General features: G+C 51.9%; 5 protein-coding genes across 5 annotated transcripts; 4 read left to right on the top strand and 1 right to left on the bottom strand.

Annotated features, from left to right (window-relative positions):
* Window positions 1-323: 323 nt before the first annotated feature.
* Window positions 324-992, top strand: Triagg1_5403 (uncharacterized protein; the record flags this gene model as incomplete). The annotated part of the gene is made up of 2 exons (XM_062899914.1): window positions 324-481; window positions 563-992. 2 exons carry the CDS (start codon window positions 324-326, stop codon window positions 990-992), a joined length of 588 nt encoding a protein of 195 aa, XP_062755524.1.
* Window positions 993-1867: 875 nt separating this feature from the next.
* On the top strand, window positions 1868-2888 carry Triagg1_5402 (uncharacterized protein; the record flags this gene model as incomplete). Its single annotated transcript, XM_062899913.1, has 2 exons — window positions 1868-2191; window positions 2403-2888. 2 exons carry the CDS (start codon window positions 1868-1870, stop codon window positions 2886-2888), a joined length of 810 nt encoding a protein of 269 aa, XP_062755523.1.
* A 2455-nt stretch (window positions 2889-5343) lies between these two features.
* On the top strand, window positions 5344-6043 carry Triagg1_5401 (uncharacterized protein; the record flags this gene model as incomplete). Its single annotated transcript, XM_062899912.1, has 3 exons — window positions 5344-5614; window positions 5695-5853; window positions 5940-6043. The coding sequence occupies 3 exons, from the start codon at window positions 5344-5346 to the stop codon at window positions 6041-6043; spliced, it is 534 nt and encodes a 177-aa protein (XP_062755522.1).
* Window positions 6044-8201: 2158 nt separating this feature from the next.
* On the top strand, window positions 8202-9647 carry Triagg1_5400 (uncharacterized protein; the record flags this gene model as incomplete). Its single annotated transcript, XM_062899911.1, has 1 exon — window positions 8202-9647. The coding sequence occupies one exon, from the start codon at window positions 8202-8204 to the stop codon at window positions 9645-9647; it is 1446 nt and encodes a 481-aa protein (XP_062755521.1).
* A 267-nt stretch (window positions 9648-9914) lies between these two features.
* Triagg1_5399 (uncharacterized protein) lies at window positions 9915-11791 on the bottom strand (the record flags this gene model as incomplete). The annotated part of the gene is made up of 3 exons (XM_062899910.1): window positions 9915-10471; window positions 10590-11697; window positions 11768-11791. 3 exons carry the CDS (start codon window positions 11789-11791, stop codon window positions 9915-9917), a joined length of 1689 nt encoding a protein of 562 aa, XP_062755520.1.
* Between the last annotated feature and the right edge of the window lie 303 nt (window positions 11792-12094).

Here is a 12094-nt window from a genome sequence, read left to right as displayed (position 1 = left end):
TTGGCGCTTGCTGGATCCCAACTCTGATAGGCGCGCAGGCGCGCGGAAGAGGATAGATCCGAAAGGAGCGTGAGCTCAGGCGAGGCAGAATTGGGATTTCGTCTGATGAAGTCACTGTGATGCGTGCTGACGGGGCACTCCGGGCTGGTGCTGTGCATCATTTGAGCTTAGGGCTCCAGGTTAGCGGGTGCCGGAGACTTTTCCCACATCACTACTAGGTACTGATCCCTCCCCTTCAGCCCTCTGCTAGCGCGTCCAGCCCCCCTCCCTAGCCACCAGCGCGGTTAACAGCGTGGCGGTGCTGCGGTTAATCCTCCAGCTCCATGCCTGTTCTAAGCGCGCCCCTGCGCTTGTTGCGCACAACGGATACGCTCGGATATCCGGCGACGCCATTGGCCGCCTCGCATCTTTGTGCGCCGTTCGCCATCTTTTCCCTTCAAGGCATGGGTTTGATGCTAACACCAGGAATGAACTCGCAAGGGTCAGTATCTTTGGAACGGCGGGGGCGTGGAGAATGTTGCCGCCTGCAGTAACTGAGTCGTTATTTGGATTGATGCTACAGTTCCGGTATTTGCATTACAGGGCCAAGACAACCTACCAAAAGGTCCCTCGACTCGACTCAACTCGACGGCGACGGCAACGGCAACGGCAACGGCAACTCCTTGACTCGGCTGGACAACCCACGAATCGCTCGAATGCGACAACTTGCCAAACTCCTAGCGCGTCTATCCTATCGCCCTGGCCCCGGCCCTGGCCAATTCCAACGGGCTTATGCACGGCAGAGAAACGAAACACCGCCGAGAAATGCCGCCAGAGAAACGCCGCAAGCCTCCGCGGCGCGCTTCCGTAGCCCTGCCTCGCCCTCTTCCCACTTCCACACCCTCGAAAACGATGCGGCTCGCGCTGACACCCGCCATGTCCGCCGTATCCGCCATGTGTCCACCAGGGAGAATGTTCCTGACCTGCGAGATGCGCCCATCGATTCGGCTTAGCCCAGACCCTGGCCAGGAACCAGCGGAGCTACCATATGCCAAAACTGGTTCAACGACGCCTTGCTAGCTTCGCTGTGTAACCCATCCCTCCCCATCTCACACACCCGCCACCACTACCGGTGTCTTGGTGCTGTTACTGCTGATGCTTCTAATCCTGGTACTGGCGTTGGCGCTGCAGCTCTGCAGTCGATCGTTCGGTGGATCCGGCACCAGGCCTTGCAAACCATGACAACTCTCTTCGCTTCCAGTCCACTCTAAACTCCTATTGGCACCGACTATCAGGCGTTGCAATGAAGGGAAAGCAACTTCCCGGGCAAGTTCCTCGCATCTCACAGCTCCACCTTGAGGGCAGAATGAGAGAAAGCCCTATGGGTTAGGGGGGGTAGATGGGCAAGACGCCGAAGCTGGCCATGTGTCCTGGAACCTGGCTTGTTCTGGCGATGGTATCAGATGGCCCTAGAGTCAGACCGACTAGCATTGCCCAGTCCAAACCATCAGTTCAGGCTGCAGAGACGTGGGGAGTCTGGCCCATCGTCAGCACGGGAAGCCCACCCCATCCCATGCAGCCACCTTGAACTATGGACTTGACATCTTGGACCTTGTTCTCTCACCTGGTCCTTTGCTGCTCATCCATTCCCATCTCAACGGAAGAGTTCACATCCGCTGACAACGGGCCGTGTATTGGCATTCTCATGTGCGAAACCCCATCGACAACGCCTTGCGAAGGATCCTCATCATTTCGGACTGAGTCACTTGCATCGTTTCGATGCTGCGAAACTATAGACACAATAAGCTTCATCCATGTTGGTTGCAGGCAGACTTTTGCGAACCACTCGCAACTATAGGCTTCACTCACACACCTATTCTTTTCAGGCATGACCGAGGCAAGGGTTGTCCAAGAGGGCTTTCGCGATAGGACATTGGAGCCTCACACCTTTTCGAGCTTCAACAGAGGATATAAACCAAAAATCCCCGTCTTGCATCATCAATCACCAACAGCCTCGAGATCAACAGAGTCGATAACAACCTACAGCAACCACAACAACTACATCGACAACGACACCGACAAAACATCATTCCTTTTTTCCATACAACACTTTGTCTCAACCGTCAACCGGCAAACCCAAGCAACCATGTCCACTCCTCGAAGCGGCGGTAGTGCGAGTTCCAGGGGTTCCAAGACTCCAGAGAAGACCCGGGTAAGTTGTCATACTTTTTTTGTTTCCCCCCTGGGATGTCTTGCATAAGGAACATGAACATGCATACATCGATACATGTGTATGCAAATACTGTCATGCACAAGTTATACACCAACTCTTGAATACACTCAAGCTGCTGGCTCATATGCAAGACGAGGCCAGAGGAGGCTTGATGATACAAGGCAAGCACTTTGCTAACACAACGGCACAGTCATCCGTCTCACAGCTCATCGACCAGCTCAACACCCACCGAGTCAACACTCTGACGGAGCTCTGCCGCATCGAGCGCATCGCGGCAACCTGCGACTCGGAGGCAGAGGCACGAGCCTTTCAGCAGCCCATGACTTCGGCCTGGATCCACTACGTATCGAGCAACCAGTTCCTCACCGAGCTCCGCGGCCTGACCCGAAACTATCCCCTGAGCGCCGACATTGTGGCCGAGGCCCACAGGCGCGTTCGCTCGGACCCGGAGAGCAACCGCAGCTGGAACCTGGCGTGGCTGTGCCTGACGCGGATGCGGGACGACGGGCTGGTGAGGATCTTCTCGGACGCAGAGGCACGGAAGCCGGAGATGTGGGGAGGCAAGGGCCCGAGCGAGAAGATGGTGCAGCAGCTGGCGACGTGCTTCGAGGACGAGTGGAGGGCGGCCATTGAGACGATGCTGAGGCACTGGGCGACGCCGCCGACCTGGTACTGAGCGCGTGCATGAGTTGGAGCGTCGAAGCTTCTTGCGTTGCGTTACATTGCATTGCGTTGCATTGCGTTGCATTGCGTTGCATTCTGTTCTTGTCTTCTTGCTGGCGAGCGAATTGGTTTGATGGGCCTGTTTGCTCGCCCGTTTGCTTCCTATCCTTCTTTCGTTCCTTTGCCCTCTCTTTTGGAGGTTGACTTTGTTTCCACTTCTCTGGTTGCTTGCTGTCTTTGTTTTTGCTCTGTTTTTGCTCGCTATCTTTGTCTTGTTTCTGTTTCTGTTTCTGTTTCGCGTCGGTCTTTTGTTCTTGTTCAAAAAAGCGATGTTTTGGGAGGGATTCCTTTCTTCATGGACGACGGCGTCTACATTTTCGTCTGCATCTGCATCTCTGGCGAAGAAGCAATGCGCTGTAGGGTTTCTCTTATTCTTACGTTCGCTGCTGGGGCATGGTCTCCTTGCTTTTTAACATTCATCCTGTTTTTTTCCCCTCTTCATCTTCATCATCATTGTATTCTTACATTCTCTGGGGGAACTTTATTCTGTTATTAGACATCATTTCCTGTTCAACACATTTTTGGTTCGATAAACATCATTCTTCCTGCAATATACAGATTGGAAAACTGTTGTTTTGATCGTATAGTCTACTGTGAATCAATGTCAACAAATATAGAACTCTTGCTGGACTGCTGGAGTTTAAGCCGTGCCAAGAACAACAAGTCCGGCCTCGTATACCCTAGCCAATCCGTGTTCGCCCTACGCAGCACCATGTTGATAACAAATGAACCTTGAAAATATGGCTAAATGATTAGTCGGTGCAAATCTCAAATGCAGGGTTATGCCGACGCATCCACCGAAGTTGCGCGACGTCGTGCACTCTCGAGCCTCTGTTTGGGCGTTGCGGATGCTGAGGCAGTTTTGTAATTTGTACTCGTACTGTAAAATGCAAATAGGAACGGAAAAGGCTGCCACAAAGCCGAGTCGCGGCTTCGGAGTCGGCATCAAACTTGACCTGAACGGTTAATATTACATGTACCTACCGTATTGATAAAAGGCAGCTAAACTGTGAAGAGACAGAGCACCAACCAACGTCAGAGATGGACAAGCAGAGTCACATCACAGCAGCCCACTACTAACGCCGAGAATAGGTTCCATGACGATTACTCCTTGAACCCCCCCCGGAAAGAGGCCGTCCAAAATAAGAAGGATCAAAAAACAAACATGATCCAAGAAAGAAATACAAATCAAATCAAATTGAGAGAGAGAAAAAAGAGGTTGCATCCGTTGTGACATGCGGTTGTCCAGAACCGTCGGCCGCGCAACAGCGCTGACGTTGTAGCGCCTCTGACTCGTACAAACTCCCACCCTGGGCAACGTAGGCTCTGTCGCAGCCTATAGTATAGTATTGGTTGATCCATACCTAGTAGTATAGTATGAGGATAGACTTGTGAATAAAGTAGCCCACATTCGCCTTCGCTGACAAAGAGTCGAGGCTCTTGGGCGAAAAAAGATGCAAAGTAAGCGGCTGAGCTCAGAAAGTAAGTAGGGGGGCAAGGCCACGGCAAATTTCGCCGCGTGACGATTCTGGAACTGGGGATAGGAAACTGATTCGTATGTCGCTTCCGTGCCTTCGGCGAGAGTGTATCGGGCAATGGACTGGAGTTGGTGCGCTGCCTGTTTCGGGTTAAGGAGCCACACTGAGGCTACTTGGATGAGTCGTTCGCCGAAGGAGGATGGAAAATAGCGTAAGGTCTACAGTACGACAAAACCACGTGTGTGCGTGAGTCTATGCAGAGACGGACGAGCGGCAGGATTCGGGAGCAGAAAAGGCTCGTTGGAATTTACAATTACTATTCTTGATTCGCATCTCGGATTTCGCGTTTAGAACAGATGCGGCCTGTAAAGACGAGGGTCCGACTGCCATACGAGCATGCCATGCAGTTCGCACTCCTTGGCACAATCCTTCATCGCCCACACATGAGAAATAAAGAAACAAATAAAGAGGCTCCGCCCGGATAACTAAGCGCCGCTTCTCTTTGGTCTAGGTAGGGTGTCCTGTCAGTCACAAAACCTCCACGGAGAAAGCAGCCCACTCCAAGTAAACAAAAAAAAAAAAAAGGGATCGGCTTCGGAGCCGAGTTCGCTACTCGGGCTAAGTGGGGGTGGAGTGCGAAGCCTTGCTTACACGCTTGCTGGAACAGAGGAAATGCAGCTTTTTCTGGGGGAGAATCTACATGTATCTCTCCGGGGGGATTCGATGATGCCATACTGGCCAGGTGGACGCCAAGCGCACGCATGTCACGTACGTATATAGATCGCGGTCTGATGAGACGGTCCTGTCAGAAGGGGAATCTTATTGCGACGGTGAAAACAAAAAAGCGGGCTTTGGGTGACTGACTGGGTTGGAGACTTGTGTATATATTACTGAGCATATCCTCCGTGTTAATGGACAAGAAGCGAGGGCATGGATACTGCCATATATACCTCGATTGCTCGGGCTGCTCTTGTTGGAGACGGCTACTGGCAGGCCAATGCAACAAACGCGGCTGCGGTTGGAGTAGCAGCAATGTCTTTGAACCGAGGCCAGAATCATAACCAGGGCCAAGACCAGAACCAGAGTCCCTATCAGAATCAGAATCCAAACCAGCACCAACACCAGAGTTCCAATCTTCAGTATCAGGCCCAGAGTCGATATCAGCATCCACATCAGAGCACGACTGCGGGAACAACTCCAGGTATGTCTCCCCTTTTTATGATCAAGACACACAAGTCAACGCCAGGCTTATATATACTGATACATCTTCTCATCTTCCAGTCATGGTGCCACCGTCCGTCGTATCGTCTGCAACTCAGGTCAAGTCGGAGCAAGACTGCTTCGAGCGCCTCGCATTGGAATTCGCGTCCCTGCCAGACCGTGAAATGCCACCAGAGGTCTCGGATCCGGTAGCCGCACAGCAGCTCACGAACCCAGCATGTAAGCCAACCCACCTAACCAGAGACAAATTCCATCCATCTACATATGCAAGCAAGCTCGTGTAAGACGGCTAACGAGAACAACAGCAAGAGCGATGCCAGACCACAGAATCTCGCCAAACACGCCCACCAACAACTTTGTGGCCAAGACGATACGCGCGGCCATGGCGGACATCAAGCCCAGCTCGTGAAGTAAGAGTAAGAGTCACAACATATTAGCCTACCGAGCTATTGGCAACTGCCGTGCGTGCGTACGGCTCTTTGTCTTCTTCCCTCGGTGGGCTTTGCGGGACCGGGCAAGGATCTGCCCAGTCATCAGCGGCACGATATAGCCGCCGGATGCATCATGTCATAAGCCGTGTGTAGTAAACCGTGAGTTTTTTTAATTGTTCTTTTTGTTCTTTTCAAGCCGAGAACTGGCAAGGAATTGACACGAAAATCGTATAGGTATCTATCTACATACAAAGGGTATCTTGTGTACTGCATACCCTTGGCAACCCATGAGAAAGCCAAGAAGCCAGGATCGATACAAGCAGCAAAGCAGCAAAAGCGTTGGAGAAGCGCCAACCAAAAAAAAAAAAAAAAAAAAAAAAAAAAAAAAAAAAAGAATCGGAGGTCGCCGGCCTGGCCTTTTCCTAGACGGCTTCGTGCCCCGGGAGGTGCAGGTGACCGAAGTCGAAAAGAAAAAAAAGACGTGGTGCGGCGCTCGGCTTCGGCTTGAGACCAAATTTGTGGGCTTTGGGATGACAAACCTGGAGAGGGTTGAAGGAAGCTGGAGAAGAGCGGCTTCGGGATGCCACGGCGTCCTGCGGCACCCGCGGACTGCCATGAAGAAACAGTTGACATGGAGTCGATTCCTCTTTGGCGGCTTGTTTCTTTGGTTCAAAGAGGGAACATCCGCACTGGATCAGTTTTGTCTTGTTTTGTCTACTAGAAGCTGGTCCGTGGATGGGCTTGGTGAAGTGGGAGTTGGAGAGCAATGGCGCAGTGGAGATGCGGTTGTGAGGCTTTGGCACTTGGACGCTACACACACGATCCTTTTGACGGCAGGATGCAAGATGGAGTGTACGAGTATAAGGAGACCATGTTTGCACGGTGGATCATGGCTTTGATGATGCTGATGGATGGCTGCAAAGAGTTGATGTACCCAAGATATTGACAGCAATAGACTTAGTACCATCACAAATTCACTCTTGTCTCTTGTCTCTTCTTCCCCACGCCCGCTCCCACCTCGCCACATGGCCCGTCTCCTCACTTGCTCTCTTTCTTCCAACAATCTTTGTGACTAGTGTTTGTTGAAGAAAAAGAAAAAGATTTTCCCATTCATCGCCCTACTGTTTAAAACGCCTGCTTTAGCACCGCCTAGCACGCAGCGTTAGAAGCCCCTTGTCCAATCACAGCGGCCCGAATGGCGCATGGCCCGCTGCAAGGGTAGGCGAAGGCGTCCACTAGACCGATTGTTTCCCTTCCAATTCTTTTCTTCTTACTCGACGGGCCGTTGCTTGGCGCCGGTTGTGCTTGTTTTTCTCGCCCTGTGATGGGTATTAGTGACTGATCAGAATGTGGCGGGCTTTTGGTCCTGTGGCCAGTCTCAGCTCGTTCAGCCTCGGCGAGTGCAGTTGTGACTTGTCCGTCTGTCTGACATGCTCTTCTTCTCCTCTCCCTCTTCTCTTCACTCTTCCTTCCCTTTCACTTCACTTTGCCTGTTCGATACTGTGTTGGTTTGTATTCATTTCCATCGTGACAATAATCGATGAAACAAAAGAGAAAAAGAAAAAGAAAATCAACTCCCCCGTTAGCCAGCAGCAGCCCCTCTAACCCCCCCGTGCTAAACCGCATTCTGCCACCGCCAACTGCCTAGTACGTCCCCTCCTCCCGCTAGCACCCGCCACCGCCTACCTTCTGCTTTCAGCTTATCGGTAGGTTTTTTTTTTCTGCCCGCCATGGATCATATCGTGTGGAATTGATTCCGTCGCGCTCGCCGCCGACTAGCCTCTTTTTTCTTTTCTTCGTCTTCTTCCTCTCTCTTCTTCCTCTCGCCTCAATCCTCTTCCCCTCGTTATACAGCTTCAATATAAATCTGCTCTTGTCGAGTGGATTGCATGTGCTGCCCTGCAGAATCATAGGCTTACCGGCAAGCGACTTGGAGTCTTTGCGCTTGCTGCAATCTTTAGGTGACGAAGAAAGACTCCACCAATCCAACCGCGAGATATTCAGCATCCATATCGACATCAGTGCCTCACAAGATACAATTCCAACGGGTACCAACATTGTCACTTGTTTGAAAACCTCCTTCAAAACATCAAAATAGACTTTGACGTCGTTCCAACGCCACCCGCCAGCAGTTGAATGACCCGCTCAAATAACCCCCGCCTTCGACTACCATCAGCATCACCATCAGCATCACCAGCAGCTACAGCTACAGCTTCAGCTTCAGCTTCAGCCTCTTCGTCGACTTCGGCAGCTTCCTCTTCCTCTCAGCCTCTCATCGACTCATCTTCCAGTCCGCACATCTTCTACGGCGCCGTCAACATGACCCTTAACCCCATCGAGGCCGACTCCAAGCTCGGCTTCACCTCGACCGTCGTCTCCTCCGGCTCGGGAGACAAGAACGAGGGCGGCAACATCAACAGCCAAGCAGCCAACCATGGCGACAATGCCAACAATGACGCCGCCGCCACCGATGCCACCGTCTCCCAGGGCATCCACATCCTCGAGGCCGAGTCTGTCCACTGGTGGTCCTACCTAGCCACGGCCGACTTCTGGGCCGTCATCGCCGTTGGCCAGGTCCTGTCGCTGTGCATCACTGGCACAAACACCTTCACCTCGTTCCTTGCCAATGCCGGCACCAACATCCCCGCCTTCCAGACCGTCTTCAACTACATCCTGCTCTTCCTCGTCTACACCACAATCACCCTGTGGCGCGATGGCCCCCGTGTCTGGTTCGACATCATGCTCAAGGACGGCTGGCGCTACTTCATCATGTCCTTCCTCGACGTCGAGGGCAACTACTTCACCGTCCTGGCCTACCGCTACACCAACCTGCTGTCCGCCCAGCTGCTCAACTTTTGGTCCATCGTCTGCGTCGTCATCATCTCCTTCCTCCTGCTGCGTGTGCGCTACAAGCTGTTCCAGGTCATTGGCATCCTCATCTGCTGCGGCGGCATGGGTATCCTGCTCGCCTCGGACCACATTACCGGCTCCAATGGCGGCCCCGGTGTTGACATGGTCAAGGGCGATCTCTTTGGCCTTCTCGGCGCCACTCTCTACGGTGTTTCCAACGTGTTCGAGGAGTGGCTCGTGTCCAAGCGCCCCATGCACCACGTCTTGGCTTTCATGGGCTTCTTTGGCATGTTCATCAACGGCGTTCAGGCCGCCATCTTCGACCGCACCTCCTTCCGCGATGCTCACTGGGACAGCTCCGTCGGCGGCTGGCTCGCCGGCTACACCCTCTGCCTCTTCGTCTTCTACACCCTGGCTCCCCTCATCCTGCGCATGGGCAGTGCCGCCTTCTTCGACATCTCGCTGCTGACGGCCAACTTCTGGGGCGTCATCATCGGCATCCACGTCTTTGGCTACGTCATCCACTACCTGTATCCCATTGCCTTTGTCTGCATCGTCATCGGTCTCGTCATCTACTTTTTGTCCGGCAGCGTCCTCGGCGACTCCAAGAAGCCCTGGCTGGGTGCCAACCAGGAGGACGGCGTGGCCGGCTTTGGCACTGCCAAGTTGCGTGCCATTAACGCTGCCAGGAAGGCTCAACTGGACACCGAGGCTGCTCCCAATGTTCAGTAAACGAACATGCAGGCTCATAGACTACAAGTAAAACAGGGGGAAGGAGAGTAATAACTACACTAAATAATTGGACAGAAGAAAAAGGAGGATTTGGCACATTTGAATGGGGAGAGGCAGATGCTTAGATACCCGGGTGATGCCTATTGTTGGCAATCCATTTTGGATATACGATAATACAACACTCCAAGCCCCATTTGTTCCATGTAACCCATCAGTCCTAGCCAATGTTTTCTCGATGCAAGAGTTGTTGCTACTTGAGGTCACTCGCTACAATGTCATGCTCATCATCATTGTCATCATCATCCTCATCATATCCTCGTCGTCACCACCATCACCATCATCAATCTTACTTTGCGCTGGAGTGTCGACCACCTCCTCAAAATCAGACACCCAACCTGCAGCTTTAAGCCACACAACCTCTCCGCCCGCTTCACCATGCCGCCCAAGAGGCTCCGAGACAATCAGCGGCCTCACCACAACTCCAACATGCCGCCCCCGTACACTCCGCCGTGCAGCAGGTGAACCAACACCGTCAGCCTCGATAAAAGGGGATTCATCATCGAATCTGTATTCTGCGAATCTCGGCATGCCGTGTGTTTTGATGACGGCGCGTGTCTTCCAGAACTTGAGCGCCATGGTGCCAAAGTCGAGGAAGAGCTGGGATAGGTCGTTGAGGGCTTGGGCGTCGACTTGTTTGAGGAGGAAGGAGAAGTCTTGGACAAAGGTTTTCGCTTTGGTTTGTATGAGATGGAGATTGAGTGGTGTGGCTTTTTCTAAGGATTGGACGGTTTGGATGCGCCAGTCGATGCCCAAGTTCTTGTCAGCTGTGGTGTTGAAAGATTGTTAGCAACTCGTATATATGGCTGTCATCATCTTCTTTACCCATCCATCGCTGGTTTGTTTACTTTCGCCTCCAGGGTCTCAGTAACGTTGTCGGCTCACCTTTACAGAGCATGTCCTCGAGCTCCTTGAGCCACCGGCGATTATCTGAAGGATCCTGGCCTAGCACTTTCGATGTCTCCATCCCATCTGCCAGAAAATAAGCATCCGTCAGAAAAGCGTCGCAAAGAGTCAGCGAAAGAACGGCTTGAAGAAGAACCATGGGGCTTCTCCCATCAGGCAAATCCATGGGAAACTGTAGGTTGGCCGGCTCTTCCATATAACTTTTGCTGTTATTGATGATGCCCATCGATTGTAGCTTTTGCTTTGCCTTTTCTGGCTCGGGAACTTCCATGGAGCCCAAGTCTGCGCACCATGAGAGAAAGTCATTCTCGTAAAAGCATTTCAGCTCGTGTTTGATCATGTCGTCTGTGAGTGGTCTTGGAACGGTCTTGGATAGTGACGACACGTGGGTTTCGTGGGCTTTTGTGACGACTGTTTTGTTCTTTTCGATGTGTTTTTGGAGTTGAGCCACTTTGGATGTTTCGTCTTGGAGCTGGGATGAAATAGCTTCCACCTTTGACTTGGCATCTTGAAGTTGAGTTGAAATAGCCTTCACTTTGGATATTTCGTCTTGAAGCTGTGATGAAATAGCTTCCACCTTGGATTGCTCGTCTTGAAGCTGGGATGAAGCAGTTTCCATAGCCTTGCTCCACTCTGCCTCTTTTTGATCCATGATTTTCTTGTGTTTTGCTCTTAAACTCTCCAAATTCATCTCACGGATCTTCTTCTCTTGCTTGAGACTTTGTTGAAGATTGTCTCTCTCTTGACGCACCCCGTCGAGTTCCCTGCTTTGGGCTTCATACTTTCTCTCGAGCTCGTCTATATCTTGAATTCCGGCAACTTCATGGCCAAAGCAACTCCCACCAAAGAACGACCATACAACCAACAACTTGCTTAAGCCGAAATCAAATCTCTTGCTCACTTGCCGTTGGGGGTCTGCAGGATTCTCCAGCAGCGCGCTTCTTTCATCCGGGCACAAAGGTTTCGCATCACCACGCAGCCTTTGAGCTTCGATGTCGAGATCGTCCAGATAAGGAGAATTGCAATGGTCCCTTAAAAGGGGAAAGATGAAGCAGGGTTCTGTTGGCGAGTAGATGTATCCCCCATCCTAGAAACACATGACAGGTGAGCTTCGCAATGGGGAAGCCGGCAGCAGAATGGTTGTCTGGTATGCGTACCCCAGGTAGATACCCGTCCGCCATGTTGTTTGATTTCTCAGCAGGATATGCTCAAGTTTCTGCTTCAAAGTCGGTGGTGCAGAAGGAAATAGTTGGTACGTACGGAGGCCAGACTCTGATAATGATGCCCAACGTACAGTTAAGGATCTCGCTTTTATAGATACGGCAATCGTTTAGGCAATAAAAAACATCCGATTGCCTTATAGTGGTGACACGGCAAAGATTGGCCAAATCACATAGCATCCACGGCATTTGCTCTCGATATTTACCATCTGATAGGTCAAAATACGTTACAAAGCTCTACAGTAAAAATGCAGCCATTCAGAA

Source organism: Trichoderma aggressivum (assembly GCF_033847375.1).
Source record: "Trichoderma aggressivum f. europaeum strain CBS 100526 chromosome Unknown scaffold_019, whole genome shotgun sequence".
In the NCBI taxonomy this organism is placed as follows: Eukaryota; Fungi; Ascomycota; class Sordariomycetes; order Hypocreales; family Hypocreaceae; genus Trichoderma; species Trichoderma aggressivum.
Note: the sequence above shows the minus strand (reverse complement) of the source record. Positions and strands in the feature narration are given on the sequence as shown.